This window comes from Dasypus novemcinctus, chromosome 9, assembly GCF_030445035.2.
Source record: "Dasypus novemcinctus isolate mDasNov1 chromosome 9, mDasNov1.1.hap2, whole genome shotgun sequence".
Taxonomy (NCBI): domain Eukaryota; kingdom Metazoa; phylum Chordata; class Mammalia; order Cingulata; family Dasypodidae; genus Dasypus; species Dasypus novemcinctus.
This window is the reverse complement of record NC_080681.1, coordinates 92,910,794-92,934,801: the sequence shown is the minus strand read 5'-3', so window position 1 is coordinate 92,934,801 and position 24,008 is coordinate 92,910,794. Positions and strand designations below refer to the sequence as shown.

The 24,008-nt window shown below is 54.1% G+C and overlaps 1 protein-coding gene across 2 annotated transcripts in view; it reads right to left on the bottom strand.

The window, feature by feature from the left end:
• The window catches only part of HIVEP3 (HIVEP zinc finger 3), a 521,951-nt gene that overhangs the window by 18,623 nt on the left and 479,320 nt on the right, over positions 1-24,008 (bottom strand). For both annotated transcript variants that reach the window (XM_058303790.1, XM_058303791.2), the window contains one exon: positions 96-271. In XM_058303790.1, coding sequence (XP_058159773.1) covers positions 96-271 — 176 coding nt within the window. The remainder of the gene's footprint in view (positions 1-95; positions 272-24,008) is intronic.

The following is a 24,008-nucleotide window of genomic DNA, read 5'->3' as shown; positions in this document are numbered from 1 at the left end:
CTCCAGGCAACAGGCAAAGAGCTCTGTGCCGGGGCTCCCAGAGGGGAGCTCCCAGCAGCGGGCAGGGGCAGGCGCCCCAGCTGACTGTCTCTTACCTTTGGTTTTAAAAGCAAAGTGACAGTGCTTGCACACATAGGGCCGGACGTCAGTGTGGGTGCGGATGTGTTTCTTCAGCATGCTGGGCTTCTTGCAGCGAATTCCACACTCCTCACAAACATATTTCCCTCGGCCGCGGCCTCGCACATATACATACTCTTCGTTTGATTTGTACCTATGAGCAACAGGCGTCATGGTAAAGGAAACAAAAGGAGGAGAAGAGGCAGGTTCCCACCGCCGAGGACACGCACGCTTGCTAGCTTCATCCAGCCCTTGTGGACAGCGGGAGTGGAGGATGCGGAAGCCGAGAGCTGGGGGGTGCCGGGGACAGACGCCCTGGGGTTCAACCACGGACCCCTGCGCCTGCCCTGCCCCCTGAACAGGAGGGGCTGCACCTTCCCTCTGCCCGGGAGGGAGAAGCCCCAGTTGCTCCTTTCCAGAGCTGGCTGCTCTAGAATGACAGTAACAACTACGAGAGGAAAAATAATAACAACAACAGCTCTAGCACCGACCATTTACCAAGTGCTTCTTTGCTTTGTGCCGGGGCACTTATCCAAATTTCAATCGTGATCGCCTCGGGTGACAAGTACCCTTAAGAACCAGAGGCTCAGAGAGGGCCAGAGACTTGCCCAAGATCCCGTGGCCAGAGCCTACAGAACTGGGACCAGAACCTGCTGTCCCAAAGCCTGCCTGCCTCCCACGAGGAGCAAGAAATGCTAAAATGGTCTGCCAGGAAGCCGCCCAGACACCCAGTGAGGGGAGAGGACAGGACTGCCGTGTGTCCTGTCCTGGGCAAAGGGAAACCAGGAGCCCTGCGTGCTCTCCCCTACCCCCAGCTCTAGACAAGCCGGAAGCTCTTCAGGACCCAGTTTTTTACAGCTGCGTCAATTCTCATAGGCTTCTGGGGATCAGCAGAGATCACAGCACAAAGTGCCACGAGCTTTCAGGAGCCCCCTGGGGCAGTCAGCCCACCTGCTGGGCCTCAGAGCTGCCAAATCAGGATGCTCTTATTTCCACACTTAGAAGAAACCTCCCGAGTCTCCCGGGGCTCTGGGAGGTCAGCGTCCAAACCTCCTGTTCATCTAATGCTATAAGTGTGCACTCCCCAGGCGGGGGTGGTAACAGGGCTGTGGGAGGGGATCCTGGCACACTCCGGGAGGACACGCTCTCCCTCAGGAGGTCTCGGGGTGGGCTGGCACGGGAGCCTTGGAGGGGGAAGCTGAGCAGACCTCGGAACCTGCACACGAGGGAGGCAGGTGCCAGCACATCCCTGCCAGACGGGTCCAGCCAAACCCCAGGGGTGGTGCGGGGGAAGGGGGGTAAGGAAGTGACAAGGGGCACTCGGTCCTGCTCAGCTGAGGGGGGTCGCAGGATGGGTTTGAAAGAGAGGACTCCAAGGAGCCAGCAACTGTCCCCACCCACGCACAGACCTCTTGGCCCACAGTCCACAAGTAATACAGGCAGACCCTATTTTTTGCCACCTCAGATTTGGCCGACTTACACCTCTCGGCACCTAAGACAGGCTTTTCTTCACTTTCACACTCCCTGACCGGCCAGTTTCAAGTTCTCAAGCCGGCAGACTTTTCACCCCATCTGGGGCAAAGCGCCATCTTGTGTTCAAGTGGAGAAACTGCAGGCCAGGGCAGGGGCTGAGGAGAAACAACTCGGCTTTGCTCTTAAGTCTATGGCTAAACACGGGGTGTCTGCGCCCATGGGACAGTGGTTCACCCTCAGGCAGCAGGCTTCCTGGACTGCTTTAACTGCCATGGAGGGCTTTCACTGCCATGTCTGTCTGTCCCACTGGAAACCCAGGCTTCTGGCGAAGACAGGCGGAGAAGGGGTGCCCTTTTCCCAGCTAGAAGACGCAAGTGAGAATGGTTTGGTCTCCTCTTTGCACTGGAGGCTCTGCCACTCCTGGACACCAACTTCAGCTCAGTCCTGCTCACAGGTCCATGACTACCCCCGACCACCACAACGACGGAGTCCTCCAGCGTCTGCTTGCCCACACCCCCTCTGCTGCGGGGGTGAGATGAGGGCACGCCCACACAGGCTGCACGGCCACTCTGACTTTTACCACACTTTGGTTTCATTATGCTCAAGTCAACACAGAAGCAAGTGCTGGAGTCCATCTACCTTGGCAGCTCTCAGAGTGCTTCACTTCTTCCTCCGTATCAAGCTTAAACAACAAATGGTCTTCCCAATGGAAGGAGAAACAGAGAGGGGAGGGGAGAGATCCAAGCAGAGCTGCTTTTTGCAGATCTCTCTCCCACAACGCTGCCTCCTTTCTCCACAAAGCAGCCAGAGGGAGTGCTCCCAAGGTAGGTCTAGTCTTGCTCCCCTCCCGCAGCCCTGGAGCCCTGTTCGGTGCTCCTCCCACTGCGCTCAGGATAAAGCCCACCCCTTCACGCAGCCAAAGGCCACCTGGCCCACTCACCTCCCCAGCTCCTTTCTCACCAGTTCTCACCACCCCCGCCCACTACTCTTCCCCTTCAACCGTACCAAATAGCATCCAGGGCTTCAAAGTCCCATACATCTGGCCTCCCCCTGCCCCAGCACCACCTCCTCCTCCATCTGACCAGTTCCCGCAGTCCTTCAAGGCTTTGCTGAAGTGTGCCCTCCTTTGGGAGGCCTCTAATGCACCCCTCCCCTGGCCTGCGGGTATCCCCTTCACAGCACCTGCCCAGCTGTGTGCATTGTGAGGCCTTTCCATAAACGTAGTCCCCATTATCCCCATGAGCTAGCACCGCGTCACCCTCATTCTCTGGTGCATCCCCAGGGCCGAGCATAGTGCCTCGTACCCAGTGATGTAAATGTTTGTGGCTGCACACACACAAGTCCAGGCTCTCTTTCCCTGGTTCTGCATTCTTCCTGCAGTGTGGAACCCCCAGCCGGAGCCCAGGGCAGGGGTCAAGGTCAGACTCTCATCCTTGCTTTTGCCACTCCATGAAGCTCTCAGCACAAGTTTAACCTCTGGCTGTGAGCAATGAAAGGTGGGGCAGACAGCCTGTCCCTCGTGACCAGCGATGGACTGACCAAACACTCCTCACCCTCTGATAAGAACTACTCTACTCAGAGGGTCCTGGCCAGCAGGAGACCTGGGTTTGTGTCCTTGTCCTGCTCTATCTGGGTGACCTTGGGCAAGTCACTCTTCCCTGGGAAACAGCAATCTTTACTGTCCCCTTAGACCTCCCAAAGCACTGTCACATGCCTGACACCATTCAATCCTTTTACCTTGTCCCCATTTTAGAGAAAAGGCCAAAAGAGTTTAAGTGTCATGGCCAAGATCATCCAGCCAGGGACCTTTCCACTCAGCACCTGCCCCTGCATGCACTCGCTGCACAAGTACTTTTAAAGGTGCTGACCAAGGTCTCATTAGCACCTTCCCTCTCCAGGATTCCCAGGGGCCTGTAACACTGTAGATAGACAAGAATGGCATCTTTTCCCACCTAGCCCTTCCTGAAAGGCTGCCAGCTGTGGGGTGGAACCTCACAAGTGTTGACAGCTGCAGAGAAATGCCCAGTAAAGAGCCGGAGCAGGAAAGCAGAAAGCCTTGGTGGGGCCCGGGGAGGAAGGGGACAGGCCTGGGCTACGGCTAACTTACAGCTCCCAGGACAGGGAGAGATTTCTCTGAGCCTGTTTTCTGCTACTTTGACAAGCCAGGGGTATCAAGCAGTGTGGAAAATTAAACAAAAAAAAAGTTTAGTTTTGTTCTTAAAGAAAAAGAGCTGTTTCTGTGGAATCCTTAGCTGGAGGGACCTGGAGATCAGACAGCCCTAGGCACAGGGCTGTGACCCGCCCGAGGCCACGCAGCCAGGGAGCTCTGGCAGCAGGGCCCCAACTCAGGTTTCCGGATTGGTGGTGCTGGCACCAGGGCTCTCAGACCCCTGTGTGCACAAATAAATAGAGGATTCTGTGCATTTACTTGGGTACGAATGCCTGGTTCGAGCCCTGGAAGCCGCTCTCGTCCTGCTGCCTCGGGTCAGGAGCTGAGCCAGCCGGCTGCGAGGGGGGTGGAGCTGCTGTGCGGGGTTTCCATTCTTACGCGGCAGCCCTAGGACTCGCGGGCTCAGAGGAAAAGCAGATCCTCAAATTACCCCTTGATCAGAAGGGTCTTATGCTCTTCGTTTAACAGAGAAGGAAACTGATACTCAGAGAGGTTATGCGATTTGCCCAAAGTCACCAGGCAGCTAGAAGGTGGCGGTGAAGGGGGTCTTAGCACGGCATGGATGGTCCTGGCTTGAGGTCCTCTCCTGCCTCTGCCGCTTCTCCAGTCCCACTGCTGGTGTGGCCTGAGACGCTGACTGCACAAGAAGCACAAGGCCCCTCGGGTTGTGGGTCGAGGCTCTGCTGAGGCAGTTCTAATGCCCCACGGCTTCCACCAAGCCTGCAGGCACTGGGCGCAGAGCCCCCAAAGGGGTGGTAGGTCCCTCTGCTCAAGATGCCAGAGAGGGGGTTTGCTAGAAATTAAATGGCATTTCTGCCATGGTGATGGATGAGATTGTAGCTCCTGGACTCCGAATACGGGAAAGACTCAGCAAAGAAGCTGCTCCGTAAGGCAGTGAGCTCCCCGTCACTGGTCCTGCTGCCCCAGAGGCTAGAGGAACAGCCTGGGAGACCCTGCAGCAGGCAGAGGGTTAGTGATGACCCTGCGGGGCGCCTGTGACAGGGCCAGCCCAGGGGGATTGACTCGTTCATTCCTGTAACAACACTGTGGATGGAGATATTTATTCCTAAGGGCAGAGGCAAAAATGGAGGCTCGGGGCGGTAGGAGGGGTGGGCTGGCACCATGATCAGCAAAGCAGAGGAGCTACAAGAGGGGCGAGATGGGGAGGCAGGTGCAGTCCCTCTCTGAAGGGGGCTGTGGTTGCTCCTTCCAGCCAGGTGCTGCATGGGGTTGTCCGATCTTCCAGTTTTTCAAGGAAACCATATATTGAGATTTAAAAACAAATACTATTAGTAAATCTTCCTATAGCTCTTACTGGGTGCCAAGCACTATTTTAAATACTTTACACAACAGCCCTATGAGATAAGGACTCTAATCTTTCCTATTTACATATTAGAAATAGGCATCACAGAAAGGTTAAGTCACCTGCCCGAGGTCACACAGCCAGAAAGTTTACTGAGCCAGCGTTTGAAGCCAGGTCTGTCTGGCTACAAAATTCATGTGCTCAACTGCTATTCAATTCTGACTAACATGTAAAAGCACCTTAAAAACAAAAACAAAAAACCCCCACAGAAACATGGTATAAAGTAAGAATATGAGGAGAGATGGATCGAGCCCAGAGCTAAAGTTGGGGCTGTGCAGCCAGTCGGTCACGCAGGTATCAGCGGCTGCCTGACCTGCAGGCACGTGCCTTACTCTCCATCAAGCTGCACTTTTCTCTTAAATGGGGGGATGAACCCAGTGGCCTCCGAGTTACCTTCCTGATCTGAGCTTCTATGAGGCCGCTCTGCATTTACATCATTGGCTTTTCCCTATGTTACTAGTATTTTATCACAAAACCCTCAACTCCGCTCCAAGTGCGTATATTTTAAAGATTGCCAGACTTTTGATTTTATTATGATCTTGTTTCCAAGTACATCATCCTGTCTCCACCCCCCGCCCTCACCACAGGGAGAGTGCAACTTGGATTCAATCATTCAAAGTACGAGGCAGATGTGATGCGCAAGCGTGCACTGTGGCTCGGAGGCCCCCTTCCGCGGGCAGCCTGCGAAGGGAGCTCGGGGTCCGTCCAGCAGTCACTGTGCCCTGGAGGCCTGGCCTCCGCACTGACACACTGCTCCCGATGAAGCTCAAAGAGGAAGGGACCTCTGTGCAGAGGAGATAGGGCCAGGTGGCATGACCCACTGAGCTGTGGAGCTACTAGAAGACTCAGTTCCCAACGGGTAGGAAACACACCCTTTGGGGGGAATGAACTGGGGGAGCTGAGCTGTGGGTCACTGGGGAAGTTCACATGGGGTTCTGGAAACATCCCCGATTCTCCTTTTGTCAGAGTTCTGCAGAAATTAAATCATATCACGACATGTGGGGGGGGGCATTTAAGGCGCCGCGCAGGGACAGCCCGCTGTGCCAGGAATTCCACAGCCCACATGTAATGCCTGTGTGCACTAAGGCCTGGTCTGAGCCAAAACTACGAAGCTGAACAGGAGTGCGACCTTGATCTCCAGTGTGATCAGGCACTTAAAAGATCATAAACCAGAGAGAAACTGGGAGGCAGACGGTACAGAGTGCTGTGGACGAGCAGGGAGGAACCAACAGGTTGGGCCATAGGTGGCTTCGGCAGGACTCCTTTCCATCTGGGCCACTGGGGATGAGCAGGATCTGAGCCGCTCCACTCCGGCTTGGGAGCTCCTTCTGGGCCAGGAGCTGAGGATGCCGTGGGTCTGGGGGGCCTGGAGGCCAGGGAGGGGCTGTTGTGACCTCACAGAGCCCAAGCAGGAGGAAAGAGCAGACAGATTCGAGAGTGTTCAGGGCGGCTGGACTGAGAGACGGCAGGGGAGCGGTCAGGCACCTCCTGGCCCATTCTGCAGGCCTGCTACGAGAAACAGCATTTGCACTATTTCCTTGACGGTACATCAGCTCTCGGCATCAGCTGCTGGGAAGAGAGCAGCAGCTCCGGGCACTGACGCCCAGTGTGACTCTAAGAACAGGAAGTGCCTTCATGCTGAAGAATTTGGGCAGATAAGCGGAGATGCTCTGGAGTGACTTCGGAATGACCCAGAGCAGACCCACAGAACCACCCCCAAGCAGGCACCAAGCCTGGGCTGAGGTCGGGGCCCCACTTCCGACCAGACGGCGAGATTGAGAGGGGAGGGAGGCAGGACGCCAGAAGCCGGGCCCCTTGTGTTCCGAGAAGTGAAACTGCCCAGAAGAAGCGGGCCCCTTTAAAAGTGGCCCCTGGCAGAGGTGCTCCAGTCTCCAGCAGCCCCTGGCTCTAGAATCCATGCTGGGGATTTGTGGAGAGGGGGAGGCTGGGCTGTGGGGTCCGTGACCCTCCTCCCCCAACCACGGCAGCCCGTTTTAAGAATTTTAAAACTGCTTGGAGATTACTGTAGAGAGCATCTGTGCTGGAAGGTCCTTGAAGCCGCCAACCGCCAGGGTGGGTGGGGCCTCCCGCATCCGGGGAGGTCGTCCTTTCCAGCGGCCACACCTTCCCACCTGAGCCACTCTTCGGGCACCTGGGGACCCACGGTTTCCCAGGCGGCCCCTGTCACCTCTGGGCAGCGCCCCTGCTGTCAAGCTGGAACTGTCAGGAAGGACTGTCCCCTGTGCTTCCCCCCAGTCTGAGTTCCGGCTGGTCCACTTCCCATGATGGGGCCCCAAAGACGCTGCTCGCCTGGGAAGCTCTTTCCTCCCAGCCTAACATTTCCGTCTCCTCCAAACAATTCTGCATGGCATGGATTCCTGTGCCCTCCCCGCCTGCCCGCCTGCCCTGGACCCCTCTGGCTTGTCCTTAAGGTGGAAAGAGCACAGCAGCCAGGCGCTGGCAGGGGAGCTGCAGCAGCCCAGCCTGGAGGAGGCCCCCAGTTTCCGCTCTGCCCTGCTCTCCTAGCCCCACTTCCTCATTTCCCAGACAGGAAAGGCCTAGAGTGGGAAGGGACTGGGTCCTAGAGAGGCCTCCTGCCTGGCTGGGACTCGGTGGCCAGTGCACCACCCATGCCATGCCGAAGGCCAGAGCTGGGAGGGCCACGGGCCTCTGCTCACCCCCCTGAGCTCATACCTACTGGCACTTGCTCTGTGCCAGGCTCAAGGCCAAGTCCTTTCTATATAATGGCTCTTCTAATCTTTGTTAACATTCCTTACTAAATAGCACCCTCTCAAGAGAGCCAGCCAGGGCCAGAGGTGCGATCTTCTATCACGGAAAAAGAAACAACTCTCGTTTGTTGAGTGCTTACTCTGTAGCAGGCGCTCTGTCGGGATTCTGCCGTGGAGGCCTGGGTGCCAGCCGTGGGAATTGAGGTGGGAAGATCTTGAGGCTGGCCTGAGGAGCCTCGGGTGCCAGGCTCGAAAGGTTGGTCAGTATCTTGCAGAAACTGGGGGCTGCGGAAGGTGTCTGGGGGAATGGGGGAGCTGGGCTCCGAACTACCTGTGGGGCTCAATGGAACACGGTACCCAGGCACAGATAGCCTGGAGTGAGCAGGTGAGAAAACAGGAAGGAAGACTGTGGCCAGAGCTCCGGAGTGAGGGGGCTTGTCCGTGGTCACACAGCTACGGCGTGGTGGAGTCGGGAGCTGCCTGGCCTGACTCTGAGCAGCGGGGTGCAGGCATGGGGAGGGTGTGGGGGGTGGAGCTCGACTCCTGCTTCCTACTGGCTGTGCGGCCCCCATCAAGCACCCGGCTTGTGGCCGCGTGGGGTGGTGGCAGGGTGGGGTGGGGACGACTCCCAGAGCTGCTGGTATGGCTGTGGCTGTTGTGGTGTAGTTTTATGACTGCACCTCCCAGCTATTATTCCAAGGCTGAGCTGCCTGCGCCTTCCAACAACAGGCCTTAGTCCTCCAAACCTCTCCATGGAAATGGGGTTTTCCCACCCCAGAGCAGGCTTTCTAGCTATTTAAGGATGCCTGCTGTGAGGGCTTTTGTGGGGGGAATAATCCTTCTGTGAGCCCAATGGCTGCCCTTTGAGTGACGAGGGAGTCTGACAGTGTCTCCTCTCCCCTGACTGTCCCCCAGAGCTGCTCCAAGTCAGGCCTTCTCAGCAGATAGCCTTGACCTTGCCCAGAGCCTCAGAGGAGCCACAGGGCACCGATGTCCTTTCATCTCCTTGCCTGTAGAATGGGGGCGGTGTGTGTGTGTGTGTGTGTGTGTGTGTGTGTGTGTGCAAGCACGTGCCTGCTAGATCAGTGCTTCTAATTTAAGAGATGCTAATAGATGCTAATCCACAGAAGGATGGCTTTAAAAAATTCATAGAGAAAGAAAGCAGAATCATTGTGGTTACCAAGGGGTGGGGGGAGGGGGGAATGGGGAATTATTGCTAAATGAATATGAGTTTCGGTTTAGGATGCTGAAAATAGTCTGCAAATATAAAGTGGTGAAAGTTATATTAAATTACCATCAATGTACTTAATGGCAAAGAATTGTCCACTTAAATGGTTAAAATGATTTTTGGGTTGTGTATATTTTACCACAATTTAAAATAAACTAAAAGAATAAAAATGAATTTTAAAGAAAGCTTGGGAATTGATGTCAGACAAGATCAAATGAGTTCCTTAACGTGGGGCTTCTCGGGGCCTTTATTACGCTGCTGTGCACTCTGACTCTCCAAGAAGGCAACATAAGAGAAAGTGTTTTCCAAACTCATCTGACCAAGGACCGCCCCTTCCTTTTGATGGTGGATCTTTAAAGGCTATTGTTCTAGAAAACTCTCTGGGAAACACTCAGGGGGTCCAAGACCATACACTGCCCTTCCTCCTGACGCAGGCTTTTATTTCCTGCTGAGTCAGGGCTAGAGCACACACCCTCTTTCCTAAAGCACTTGGTGCTTCTCCCTGACAGCAAGGGTCAAACTGCAGTAAATGCCGGTTTATGAGGGGTTCCTGCAGGACTGGGAGGCCTCCAGGGCAGTTCTGTTTATTCTCGTCCCCTTGGGGCCAAGCACAGGGATCCCACAGGCCCTACCTGCAGGAGACGCTCAGTCCTTCTAGAAGAAATGAATCGATGCTCTAATGACACTCTCCAAGGACCATCCACTTGAAGTGCTTAATCACCTCCCAACACCTCTACGTGGGCACTCCTGGACTTCCACACAAACCCTGGCTTGCTCAGAGATCTCTGGACTCAAGGGACACACCAGTCTGAAAACCTAGGGTCCCGCTTCATTCACTCCATTCTCGTGCATTCCCACATACCTGTGAATTCTGTTCTCTACAGCCAGCCACTGCCCCGGCCGGAGCCCATCAGACTTGGGTCTCTGAGGTGGCCTCCTAACTGGTCTCTCCCCAGCCTCCTTTGCCCTCTCCACACCAACCTCAGCATAGTGGCCAGAGCTGCTGTTACAACGTTGGGATGACCATGTCGTTCGCCTGCCTAAAGCCCTGGGATCTCTCCACTGCCCGCGAATCAAGGGCCTCTTGGGTAACTGGGTCCAGGAAGCCCTGACCTGAGCCCTGCCCCAGGGTCTCCCCCTCCCCTCCTGCTCCCCCTCCAGGCTCCAGCACCCTTCCTTCCCTAGGGGCCCGGCTCAGAAGCCAGAAGCTCTGAGGCTGACATCAGGCTCTGTCCCTTATTAGCTGTGTGACTGGGCAGTTACTTAATCAATTTGTGCCTTAGTTTCTTCATCTACTGAAGGGGCATAAATGTCCTATTTCTTGGCCTGGGGGTACCTGGCATAGTTACATGGGAATGTTCACTCTAAAATAACTCATGGACCTGTACAATATGATTTGGATTTTTTTTTTTTACATTATGATAGGCTTCAATTAAAAGGTTATTAAAAATAATAGTATGTACTCACTGGGTTGTTGTGAGGCTAACTTAATAATATATATAAGTTACATGCTAAGAAGAGTAGTATATCTACATCACTATATCTGGCACTCTTCCTTGAGGGCACTGATCGGTTGGATTTAGTTGTCAACAGTGTAAGGAAAACCAAGTGCCCCCATTTTGATTGGTTAAGAAGCTTGGAGATGTCCCCATCACCCAACTCAAAAGTGACGGCAGTGGTTTAGCGCATAGAAGCTGGTACAGCTGGCTGGTCCTGGGAAGGTACAGACCAGCTGGTAGAACAAGAAGTCACGACAGAGACTCTCCACCACCTCCCTCCTCCCCTGCCATGGCCAAGTGTGCAACAGAATCCACAACATGCTGATGGGGCTACAGAAGCCACATGGAGCCCTCCAAGACCACAGCCAAGGGGACCAAGAACCACTCAGGATCCCCCAATGAATGATGATGATGACCAGGCCCACGTCAGGGTCTTCACAAGGAAGAGGAAGCACCTCACAGAGAAGAATCCTTTGTGCCCATTTCTCCTGATCAGAATCCTGCCCCCAGGGAGGTTCAGTATTCTGATGATGAAGAGGTCGGGGCAGAGGAAGGTCAGCAGACGGCAGCACCATCCTGAGGGGGCAGACGAAGGTGACAGTGGTGAGGAACAAATTTCCAATGGTGAAGATGGAATGGCTGACTTGCAACGTGAAACGTCTCAGCATCCGAACTTTGACATTGAACACACTGCTGAAGATTTAGCGTCAGCAGCTCCTGTGACCTATGATCCATGTGACAGGGAGCTTGCCCCCTTCTTCTCATTAGCGTTCACACAAGACTACTTTTCAAATGGAAATCAGCAGGATAAAGGATCAGGGTCCAGATAAAGAAAATGAAAGGGGACGATAAAATTCTCTGTGAAGTTAAACCAAATAGATTTATATTGAGAAGACAGAGGTATATGATGAGTAACCATTTTAGAAGAAATTCTGGGTTTAAGAATAAAGGGAATTTGATGATTCGCAGTTGAAAAGCACAAAACAATATTCCCCTGGCAAGTTGGTAGACCGGACCACACACACCTTACATGGACAAGTTGACCCTCACCAACCCAGCGCCTGAAATGTCGGACTGCTTCAATCCAGGAACAAATTACTGTCCAGAATTACTGCATAGCCCAAACTACTGCACAGCTCCCCACAGGAGGAACTGATGGATGACTTGAGCTCCTGCTTGCTGACCATGTCTCAGCTTCCCTTCATTTAAGTGCTTTTAAAGCTTTGGACAGTTCTCAGGATGCTAGAACACTTTTCACAGAGGCTGGCAAGGGGAGAAGCTTATGGCCATTGAGATCAACCATTAAGACCAGATTCTGCTGGCTCAGCTCTCCTTCAGAAATGCCATTTCTATGGACTCTTGTTCAGATGGGAAGACGTGGGGACCGGTTAGCCAGAACCCTTTACCTGTTCCCAGTCACAATGAACCTGGATATGAGTGTGAGCGGGAAGTTGCTATAGACATGCGTTTTTCGGAATCCCCAAATGTAAGTAAAGGGGAAGTGGCGAAGCTTATTCACTTCTGTGAACCTCACTGACTGGGAACTGCACCTCATACAATGTCCAGTCTCCTGTCCAGTCTTTGTCATACTCTGTTCTCACTTCTTGGAGCTGGTTACCTTGAGTTGGGGAGTAAATCATGTACCCCACAAAAGACATGTTGAACTCTTAACCCACATTCCTTAGGACCTTTGAAGATGTTATTATTAGTTAAGGTGTGGTCAAATTGAGTCACGGTGGGCCTTAATCTGAAAGGCCGGAGGCCTTATAAAGAGGAGATTTGGATACAGCAGAGAAAGCCCGAAGTCAGTGAAAACCAGAAGAGCAGACGTAAGGAGAGAGACAGCCACATGACAGGAGGCAGAGACGCAAGCCAAGGAACCCCAAGAAAGGTGGCAAGCCAGCACCAGAATGTTACAGACTTTGGGGAGATGCATGGCCTTGCCTATGCCCTGATTTTGGACTTCCAGCCTCGCAAACTGTGAGCCGATAAATTCTTGTTGTTAAGCCAACCATTGTGTGTAGTATTTGTCATAGCACCTCTGGCAACTAAGACACTTTGTTCATTCCAGTAACAAGTGCTACAAAAGATGCTTTAAAGCTTCTGACAGCCACAGATGGGTCTTTGTTTTCTGTTGGAATATGAAACAACACCTTTGCTGATGAGAGCTCTAAGTCACTTGGGTGATCAAGAGGAAGAGGAAGGTGGCCGGTCTGATGGTGCTGCTGCTGCTGACTTTGCCTTGAGGCTACTGGACAAAATACAACTGTCCAGCCATCTTCTGCACTGGACAATGAAGAAACTGACCATGCAGACCTCTTGGGAATCCCTCAAGATCTCTACTAGGTTACTTGTAACCCTATCAATTGATGGGTGGGAGGAATGGTCAAGAAGGAGGTCCCCATTCTCACCAGGCTTCCTCTGAAGCCATCAGACATGTATTTATTCTTTTCCATACTTGAGTGTCCAATGAGACTTTGTGAAAGTTTTCTTGCCCCTAAAGAATTTAGGAACCACTGAACCCAATGATATCTAAAATATCTAAAATGCTCCACAATTCTGTGTAACTGGGGAGCCCTGGGCAGTCCTGAGGGGAGAGTGTGCCCATGGCCAGCCGGCAGAGCAATGCTGGGGGCTCCTCTCTTGTGCCCCCTCTGGAATAACATCAGAGTGTGCTTCCTGAGCCCAGAACATGGCTGGTTAACACCCTCTCTCTCAAGGCAACCCTCTGGAGCTAAGGTGAGATTATTTAATGCTTCAGATGGACAAGAAGCAAGACTGAGGATAAGCACTGGCTCTGGTACACAGGAAGGCCAGCTGGGGGCCAGGGAGCCCTCGGAGATCGGCACACAGGCACAAAGACCTTGGCCAAGGAGCCCAGGCTCTCCTCTGTCATTGAATAGCAGTAGGGCCTTGGGCAAGTCCCTTCCCTCACGCAGACCTCCATTTTCTCCTCTGTCAAATGGGTCTCTTCCAGCCATTATGGAGTTGAATCAGGTTCAGTTCCCTATTTTGCATACAAGAAAACTCAGCAGAAGTGGGTCAAGTGATGTGTCCAGGGTCTCACAGCAGGTGACAGAGTTGAGCCAGAACTGGAGGTTAAGGCCTCCTAAATTCTCATTCATTGCTTTATCTCCTATGCTGTGTTATCTCTTGGTATCAGCTCTGGGTACAAAGTACTGCCTCTACAGGGAACACCATTTCCCCATTCAACTTTTCAAGACTCTACACCAAGAAAGATGTTGCTTCCTCTAAGAAGTACCTCTGACCCCATCCCCCATCAGTCTGAAATGATGCTTCTTGTTCCAAGATCCCAAAGACCCCTGTTCCAAGGTGGTCTCTGGGGAGTCCTTGCCACCATGCTTCTGTATCCTGATACCCATCTCTGGCCAGACCTGGGTGGGCTCAGAAAGCACTGAACTTGTACCCTACTAGGTAACAGCAGTGGCACAAAATCCTACAAACTAAACATCTGCGATCCTTTAGTACTTACAAAGCATCCTGCTAATCCTGTAAACTCATTTATTCCTTACTACAAATCAGTGAGTTGGGTAAAGTCATTTCTGTTTTTCAGATGAGGAAATAGAGGCTCAGAGAGGTTAAGTAACTTGCCCAAGGTTATATAGCTAGAAAACAGCAGAGAAGGACATCAATCTCCCACTGCTCCTCTTGGGATTAAATATCCTTCTGATTCTCATGCCTGGAGAAGATGCTGCTGGTGGGAAGAACGTTCTTCAGTGCATGGAGAAGGGATGTTTCCCACTGCAAACCCCGCCTGTCACCATGAGCCCCTGGGAAGCACCGGCATCACCAGAAGGGGGTAGGGGCCGGGCAGTAGGGTTGGAAAGGGCAGGGCTCAGGCAGGGCGCCGTGCTGCACCTTGGCCATGTAGTCACCAGAGGCTGACTCAGTTCCCCGAAGGCCCTCTCGCGCTGCTGGGGAGAAGGCGGGTGGGGCTGAAGTGTCCCTTCCCAGGAGGCTGTCTCCCTCCTCCAGCTGCCCTGCTGTGACCGGGCTCCCCTGAGAGATGGAAAACAGTAAATTCTGGGCACAGAGATGCAGGAAGTGCTCTTCTCAGCAGGCTGAGAGCTCATGGAGAAGGATTTTAGGGACAGAACAAAAGCAGCTCTCAAGAGGGCCGGGCTATAGTCTCAGAACAGACATACCCAAACATTTTACAGTTGAGGAGTGCATTCAGCACTGCGCTACCCCAGCTCCTCGGCTCCTCACCAAAGCGGTTTTGAAGTAAGGAGGCCCCAGGCGCTGGAGGGCCGACGCACACCCTCTGAGGCCAGCAGGCCTCTTGGTCAACAGGAGGTGAGGCCCGAGAGGGCGAGGGACTGGAAGCCAAGCCTCCCGCCTCCCGAAGCAGGAGGTCGCCAGTGACCTTGCTGCAGACGCCCGCTCCCCACACACATCCTGCACCAGGCCCGGGGCCCAGCAAGGGCCCGAGTCAACACACAGTGTCTCCAGAAAGCCGGCAGGCAGGTAACAACAGCACTGGCCCTGACTGGACATAGTGTCACTTACACACGCTGTTCAGAGCCACCACGGACAAGAAGACAACCCTGTGGACAGCGCCAAGTCCAGATGAGAGGAAGACACTTGGAAAGGCTGGCAGAGCACAGATCCAGTACCATTTACTGCACATCTACTCCGTGCTGGCCGAGAGCGATGGTGGAAACTGAAGGGCCCGTTAGTTTCCTGACTGTTCACAACAGCCTGGTGAGGTAGACACTTACTACTATTCCACAGATGAAGAAACTGAGGTCAGAGAGGCACAGCGGCTTGCCCTCAGCCACAGAGCTGGTGAATGAGTAAGTGCCGCTCTATCACGCCACAGAGCATCCTGACCGGGCCCACTGTCTACATTTTTTAAACTTACAAAGTTACATATTTTAAACCGTATATGGATTTTATGACATGTTTTCCCTGCCTGTGCGCTCTGAAGCTGGTCACCAGGGAAGCAGCTACTGGACAAAAACAGAAAATCATAAATGCCAAGATGAGGGAAAATAACGGGTCCGAGAGGCAGTGGCAGGGTGGCAGGATGGGGAGGCCCCGTGGCCTGGGGGCGCTGGACCCAGGCTTGCAGGGACAGGCTGGTTGTGGCTGTTTGGAGATGAAGGGGAGGAGAGGGCTCTCCAGGGAGAGGGAACAGCATGGGCAGAGGCATGGAGGCAGGAAACTGGGGGGGCACAGAGGGAAAAGTTTGGTAGGAGCAGAGGGAGGAGCCTGAGGAGGTGGTGTGGGGCCTGATAATCCATGGGGTGCAGTGGGTGGAAGTGGGAGCCAGAGAAGGTTCTTTCTGAGTCAGGCTTGGGGCCAGCCATATGGTAGAGTTGTGAGGGTACCAGGCTTTGAGGATGTATAAAACAGTCCAAATTGCATGGGAGCACGTACATTTTTCAATCATTTTCATTAATTCATTCCCACCCTCCAGTTCCCAAAAATGAGATGAGTGATACAGTCTCTTCTACTTGATGGAAACGGGACAGAGGTCCTTCCTGCACACCTCACTGATAACCTGTCACCTGATCACAGGATCACAGCCCCTGCCTGGTTGACCCACCTCTCCTCTCTGGCTGCCCCACACTTGCCTGCTTCCTTCCTTCCCCATTCCAGCTTCACCAACACCTTGTTCCTCCAAGGAGCTAACACTCTGGGCAGCCTCCAGCCTTTGCCCTTGCTAGTCCTTCATCTGGAATAATCCTGCCCAGCCCCACCTCCCCTGGCCTGGGTTAAAGCCACTCATCCTCAGACCTAGCTCAGATGTCACGTCCTTTCTGAGCCCTCCCTGGCTCTCCTGGTCAATGGCCTCCTGTGCAAAGCCATCCAGGAAGGGCCAACATGGGAGCTGCAGGACTCACCATGCAAGCTAACACTTACTGAGCACTTACTGTATACCAGGCGCTGTGCTGGGCCCTGGACATGCAGCCACTCATTTAGTCCTCAGGACAGCCCTCTGCTTGATGACTATTTCTCTCTCCACTTCGCAGATGAGCCAGCAGAGGCCCACAGGTCACCCGGCCAGCAGGCGGTGGAGTGAGGACTTAGAGCCCTGTTCCCGACCCCAAATCTATCCTGCCTTTATCCAGGCTGGGGGATCACCAGCTGCTTTCCAGGCACTCCACGATCCCCTTTCCATGCATCTGTACTGGTTCCATGCTGCTCATGTAAGTCTGTGGTCTTATGTAATCCCCACTGCACGCCCATGAGAATAGCACTGACACTGTCACCCTCCGGCTGAGGAGCCAATACAGATAGGCTGCGCACCCTGCTCCAAATCGCACATCAGGAAAGAGCCGAGGCCAAGTCCAGGTCTCTCAGACTCCAGACCCAGTGGTTTTCCCATGATATCACGGAAGATGACGCAGACCAGAGCGCCCGAACTCCAGAAGTCTGCCCCCCCCCATTGCCACGTCCCCACATTCTGGAGGCGCTCTTCCCAAGAGCCGCATAAGAGCCTGCAGGATGCACCGGAGGAAATGCTCCTTGGGGGTGGGTGTTTGAGAGTCCACTCCAGGGACCCGCACCTCGTGTGCTCTCCGAGGGCCTAAGGGTGGAACAGGCCATCAGAGACGTTCACAGGCCTGCAGCTCCCGGGGTGACACCCCCTCTTGAGCCTCGTCCTAAGTGCTCACAGCCCCAAAATCGTAGGTTTCACACTTCAGTTATATTTTTCTTAAACACACTTAAATAAAATGTGACCACTGAAGTAAGAAATACTTGTTGAAGTGCCACCTAACTTCACCCCAGAGGTCTGCTTCACACCCTCTGGAAGGCTCTCTCCAGACACCTGCCAAAAGGCCCCATCACAAACCTACTAATCAAGTCAAGGTGCCCAGGAGTCCAGGGAGGGAACAAGACATGGGATGGATTCCTGAAGGGATGGAACTCACTTCCTAAGCATGTCGTGCGAGCACAGGTGACAGCGAGGCTCGGGTGGTGCTGGGAGGGGGTGTGGGCAGGGTGTCGACTGGGTGGTGGCCTGGCGCTTAGGCTCTATTCCCACAACAACCCCGAGAGGTAGGTATTATTGCTCCCATTCTGCAGATGAGAAGACTGAGGTCCAGAGAATTTAAGCTATGAGACCAAAGCTCACAGGAAGGAAGTGACAGAGGGAGGACAGAACATCCAGCAAACCTCGAAGCCGCCTGGGTGGTGCCACTTGTTGCTCTGCCCGCAGGGACAGGGGAGGTCAGCTGCAGGCAGTGTGGGGACTGGCAGGTTCCGGGCAGAGGCCAGCTCAGCAGGGGCGTAGGCAGGTCTGTGGGGAGTTTAGGGGTGCTCTTTCAGGGATCTTCCCACTGGGAGTAGGAAGGGGAAGGACAGCACTGGAAGAGCTTGGGAAGCCCTGGGCCTGGGGCCCTGACCCCTTGAGAGCCACAGGCCTCAGAGCCGGGGCCCGGGCAGGGGCGCGAGATGCCTCTCCAACTGCTCCCGAGGCCGGGATGGGCTCTGCGATGGGGTGGCCGCGGCTCGGCCCATGGGTAGTTGCCCGCGGGCCCTCCAGCTGGACCAGGAGGACAGGAGGGGGATGTCAGGCAATTCCTGACGCAAAAACATGCTTCTCCCGCCCCTGAGACATCAGTAAATCCCATTGGCTCTCCTTTCAAAACATATTCAGAATCTGACTCCTTTCACCCCCTCTGCCACGACTAGGCACCTCTCTTGGTTGTGGTCACAACTTTGTTCCCTTCAGGGTGTTCTCTACCCAGCAGCCAGGGGACCCTTTTAAAATGCAGGGCGGGCCCTTCACGCCTGCTCAAAACCTTCCTGCATCACTCCAAGTGAGGGCCATGTCCTCACAAGGGCTGCCGTGGCCCTGCCAGCTCGCCTTGCTCCTCCCCCCACCCTGCTCGGCCATACAGGCTCCCTACTGTCTTTCTTTTTTTTTTTTTTTTTAAATTATTTATTTATTTTTTAAAATTACATTAAAAAAATATGAGGTCCCATTCAACCCCACCGCCCCCACCCCCCACTCCCCCCACAGCAACACTCTCTCCCATCATCATGACACATCCATTGCACCTGGTAAGTACATCTCTGGGCATCGCTGCACCCCATAGTCAATGGTCCACATCATAGCCCACACTCTCCCACATTCCATCCAATGGGCCCTGGGGGGATCTACAATGTCCCGTAATTGTCCGTGAAGCACCACCCAGGACATCTCCTTGTCCCGAAAACGCCTCCACATCTCATCTCTTCCTCCCATTCCCCAAACCCAGCAGCCACCATGGCTACCGTTCCCACACCCATTCCACATTTTCTCTGTGGACATTGGATTGGTTGTGTCTATTGCTCATCTATGCCAAGTGGGGGCTTAGATTCCACATGGATACTGGATGCACTCCTCCTGCTTTCAGTTGTAGACACTCTAGGCTCCATGGTGTGGTGGTTGACCTTCTTCAACTCGATGTTAGCTGAGTGGGGTAAGTCCAATAAATCAAAGTGTAGGAGCTGAAGTCTGTTGAGGCTCTGGGCCTGGGTGTCATATTATCAGTCCAGAGATTCAAATCCCCTAAATATATCTAAAACCCCAGCACCAACTACAATTCCAGTAAAGTAGCATGAAAGTCTTGTGAAAAGAGATCCCATCTGAGTCGTTCCATCACGCAGAAACACCAGCTCCAAAGAAGGGCCATCTGCCATGGCAGTGAACCCCATCTGCCATGACCATAGAACCCGTGGGTCTCTTTAGCCCTCAAAAGAACCAATACCTGGGGTTGTATCTACTTTATCTGTCTCTCAGATTCTGCTCAGTTGTGCATAAGGGGATTCCTTCTGACAACCTCCAGACTCTTTTTTAGAGACTCATAGCCTCATATTCTCATTTCTGCTTTCCATTTCCCCCTTACATTAGGTCAAACAGCATTTTGAAGTCATGTTATTATATGTAGACAGGACTTTCAAGCCACCGGGCAGCCCCTGCCTTAGGCCCTTCCCACTTGCAGCTCCCTCTGCCAGCGACACGGTCCCCCAGATGTCCAGGGGCTTACTACCATCCCTCCTCAGCTCGCAGCTTTTCACAAATGTTACCTGCTGTTTCCTCACCGTAGACTGCAATACCTCTCCCCTAAACACCCCCCCATCTCATTTTTCCCCTTAGCACCTATCACCAAGCATACTATATATACTTACTCATTTGTTTATTTACTAACTACTCCCACTGTAATTTAAACTCCATAAAGGCACACTTTTCATTGGTTTTGTTCACTGGTATAGCCCCAGACCTAGCACAGTGACACTCAGTAATATGAATGACAAAATGACCCATGTATGGCGCCCGTGTCGCATGCAGGGTCAGGCAGTGGGACTAACTGGCTCAGGTTGCTGCTCCAGGGAATGACAGCTTGGGAGGCAACTGTTCTGATGCCAGCACGTTCTGATGACGAGGACACAAGATGCGGGGGTGCAGTTGGAGGGCCGCCTGGGGTGGAGGGGTGGGTGTGATGTGCAGAGAGGCCAGGGCAGCTTCCCAAGGCAGGAGAACGCTCCCTGGGGCTCGGACCCTGGAGCAGACAGATGGCACATGTGGCACTGCCAAGGGCACAGCGGGAGCCCGAAGCACTTTGGCCTGGCTGTGAGCTGCTGGGGTTCAGGGGTCAGGGGGGACAGAGCACAGGCCCTGTGGGCCCAGGTGCCTCGCCTCTCTCCTGGGGCAGCTCTGAAGGGTCTTAGCCTCTCAGAGGGCGAACTGAGCTGGGCACCCTGGCATGCTGCTGACTCCGCCCTCTGAGGGAGGAAGAGTGAAGAGCGAAGGCTCTGGAGCTGGTCTGAAGAGGTGACCCCAGCCTGATTTGGCCTCAGGGGATGAGAAGAGAGCAGGAGCACAGGGAGGTCAGACCCGGCAGGAGCTAACCCCTAGAAGGGCGCCACTCTCCGTCGAGAGGATAAACCCCTCAGTGTCCTCAGGAACCACCAGGGGCTACTGCTGCCATTCCCAGTTTTCAGAGGATGCTGAGGTGAAGTGGCAACGCGGTGTAGGAACTTCCTGGGGCACAGTAGGCGACAGACTGGGCTTGAACCCAGGCAGTTGGACAACACAGGCTCTGGCTGCCTGTTTCTTCCCTGGCCTCTGTTTCTTCCTAAGTGTAAAGAAAGGAGGGGGGCTAGAGGGTCCCTAGGTCCTCCACCCCGTGACTGCTCAGGAGGAGAGGGGGCCGGCAGGGTGGTGAGAATGAGGAGGCCCTGTCCACCGGGGCCGAGGGCCCCAACCACCTCCTCGCCTCTGGGCCTCCCTGCAGAGGCCCAGGGGTCTCACCGTGACAGAAGAGTTGGGGGCTGTGCCGAGCACCTCCCACCAGCCCCGGCCTAACGGGGGAGCCCAGCTTGCTGCCTGCAGTGGGCTGTCCACGGTGGAGAGGGCCCACTGGGCAGAGGAGGAAGAAAGGCCACTCCCTTCGGGGAGGCCTTGAGCAAGCAGCGATGCCCCGTCCCCATCAGACCCAGACAAAGCCCCTCCACCTTAGCAGCAGCCTCTCCCCCCCCTCAGGTAAGGGCCTGGGCTTCAGGGGTCCATCCAGGGAGGCATGGCAGACTGAGGGCAGTTTGCCCCTAGAAGGGGGAGGGAAGCGAGCCTGGATCAGCGCGGGGCATCCAGGGGTCACTGCTCTGCCCTTGCCTGCAGCTGGCTGGCCCACAGAGACCCCGCTGACATCCGGGGGGATGCCCCTTCTGCTGGGTGGGGGAAGCCGCTGGCCCAAGGTCAAGCTGCTGCTGCCCTCTCCTAGACCCCTGGGGACCCTGGTCACTCGTCAGCCTAAGGCTGACTCCCAGGAGCGCTCTGTCCCTCCCTCCCCCTCCCTCAGCTCACTCAAACTGCTCTTTCCTGGCCAATGCTGACCCCAGAGGAAGACATGAGACCCCGGCCAGCCTCTCTGGGGCGGCCCCTCCTTGGAAGGGTTTTAGCACTCACTGCAATGGGTGAAAAACAGGGGCAAGGGAGTTGCCAACACCAGGAAGGAATAAACCACAGGAAGTCACAGAGTTCTAGAGTCTGGTCCTCAACTCACAAGCAGTCCCAGAAATTTCTGAGGGGAGGCTCAGGGTGATGAGGCCTGGGGGCAGCGCAGCTGCTAGATCCGCTGGTGTGCTGAAAGTCTGCAAGAATCCAGCTCTTCCTCTTTGCTAGGGGATGGCTCCCTTCCTTCCCTTTAGTCTGTGTCTGTCCTGGCCCCTGCTGGGGGAAAGGCACTTTCCTCCCTGAACCCAGAAGATTCTGCCCCCGGCTGCAGGCTGAGCTGTCCCGGCCTTGCAGCCAAGCCTCCCTCACCCTCCGGGTCCTTGCCAGCTGCTGTCGCTCCTCACCAGCTTCCCCGGGAAGCAGCTTTGTCTGCCCTGGCTCGGGTCCTTGACCAGCAGGTCAAAAGGCCTCACTCAGAGCCTGGCTTCTCCCCCCGCTCGTTCTGCCTCTGTGTCCGTCCTTGTTGACTGCCCCCGTGCTCCTGGAAGCCTGCCTGCCTGGCCTGCCCGCACCCCCCACCCATGCTCCCAACCCAACCTGCCTTCTGCTGGCCCCATCTTCCCCAACTCTCCAGCCAGCTGGGCCTGCTCTTCTTTGGTCTGCATGTCACCCGTGGTGACAAATGACACCTGTCCCCAGCCCAGACCCAGAATCTTGCTTTGGAGTTCAGGCACCTCTTCCTCCTCTTGCTGAAGCAGTGCCTTTAACTCTGCTTTTGGTCTCAGCCAACTCAAGTCATCCAGAAATCTGCCTGGCTGGCTTCTGTCTCCTCAACTCTTCCCTCAGCCACTGGCTTCCCTGGTCCCTTTTCTTCTGAGCCATACTGTGTTAGCTCTCTTTTATTTCTAAGTTCTTTATTTTCAAATAATCACAAACTCACAGAAAAGATGAATGAATATGGTAAAGAACTTCTTTCCTGAATCATTTGGGACCAAGTTGCCAACCCGTGCACCATTACCCCGGAATTCTTCAGTGTGTATTTCCTACAGCCAAGGCCATGCCGGGCCTCTCCCTGCACTGACACCCCTCTCCACACCTGGGACACCTCCCCCAGGCCTCTCTCTGCTTACACACCCTCCCCTCCCTGCCTGGGCTCAACTTGCCATGGACCGTCCACCCTCCTGTGTGGGTGCTCTCCCCAATGCGCTTGGGTTGTCATCCCCCATCCAGGTTGCCCCATGTTATCTCTTAAACCAAAGGATCCTTTGGGATGAATCATATCTATGCAAGGGAGGTGAAGGCATCTGATACCAACACACACCCTCTCCCTTCCATCAACACGGCACTTCGAGATGGCCTGAGTTCTCACACACATTCATCATGTGCTCCTTCTTTCCTTCCTTCTTCCTGTTGACATGTTGGACTGGGGGGCAAAAGGCTTGCAATCCATTATTAACATGCTCTGGAATGCCTCCCCGAGCCATTTCCTCATTGGCAAAGTGATTAGTTTGGAGCAGATGACTTCCAGGGATCCGCTCATAATAACAAAGGTAGAATTTTATTGAGTACTTATGTGCCAAGCACTCTATGTACTTACATGCAGTATCTTAAGTAATCCTCTGAAATGTAACTACTGTTATAACCATCTTACAGATGAGGAAGCTGAGGGACAAGGAAATTACATGACTTACTCAAGATCAGACATCAATTCAGAAAATGGATTCAGACACAGGCAACATGACTTCAGCGTTTAAACCCTTATACTCTACTATAAAGTGCTTGTAGAAGTGTTGGGGGCGGGGTGGGGGGAGCAAGGGATTTACCCTTTACTTGAAGAGGAAATCATAAAAATAAATACTGATAACTCATGGCAGAATATGATGTCAACTTACTACATGCCAAACACATGGTTTCAATAACATTAAGAATCAGATGCTAATATTATTCTCATTTTCCAGATGAGAAGACTGAGTCACAGGGAATTTAAATGACTTTCTAATTGGTGGCAGAGTGGGGATTTGATCCCAGGCCTGGGCTCATGCCAAAGCCACGTTCATCACCAGGCTCTGCTGCTAAACTGAGATACATGCTACGTTCAGAGGGCAGGGGGCAAGGGATGCCACTAACCCACTGACTGGCTCTGGAGTTCGGGGTGGAGGGTCCCAGCTCTGAGCAAGGGTTTCTCATGTATGATTCTATCTAATGTACACAATCCTGGGGGGGCGGGGGGAGTGTTCCACCTCCTGAGTGGAGAGAGGCACCCCAGAAGGACCAGTTGGCATGACCGAAGGCATGCAGACGGGCAGGTGGAGGTGGCAGGGTTCAGGAGGTGAGGGTCAGTGCCTCCCAAGGCTGGGCCTTCACCCTGTGCACAGCAGAGAGCCACTGACATTGTGGGGTTCCCCATTCACCACCAACCTCAGCTAGGAGGGGGCGCTCCTACAAGAGAATCCAGATCATGGGGAGAGAGTAACTTTCTCCTCACTTTTCTAGGCTTCAGGGGCCAGAAGACCCTCT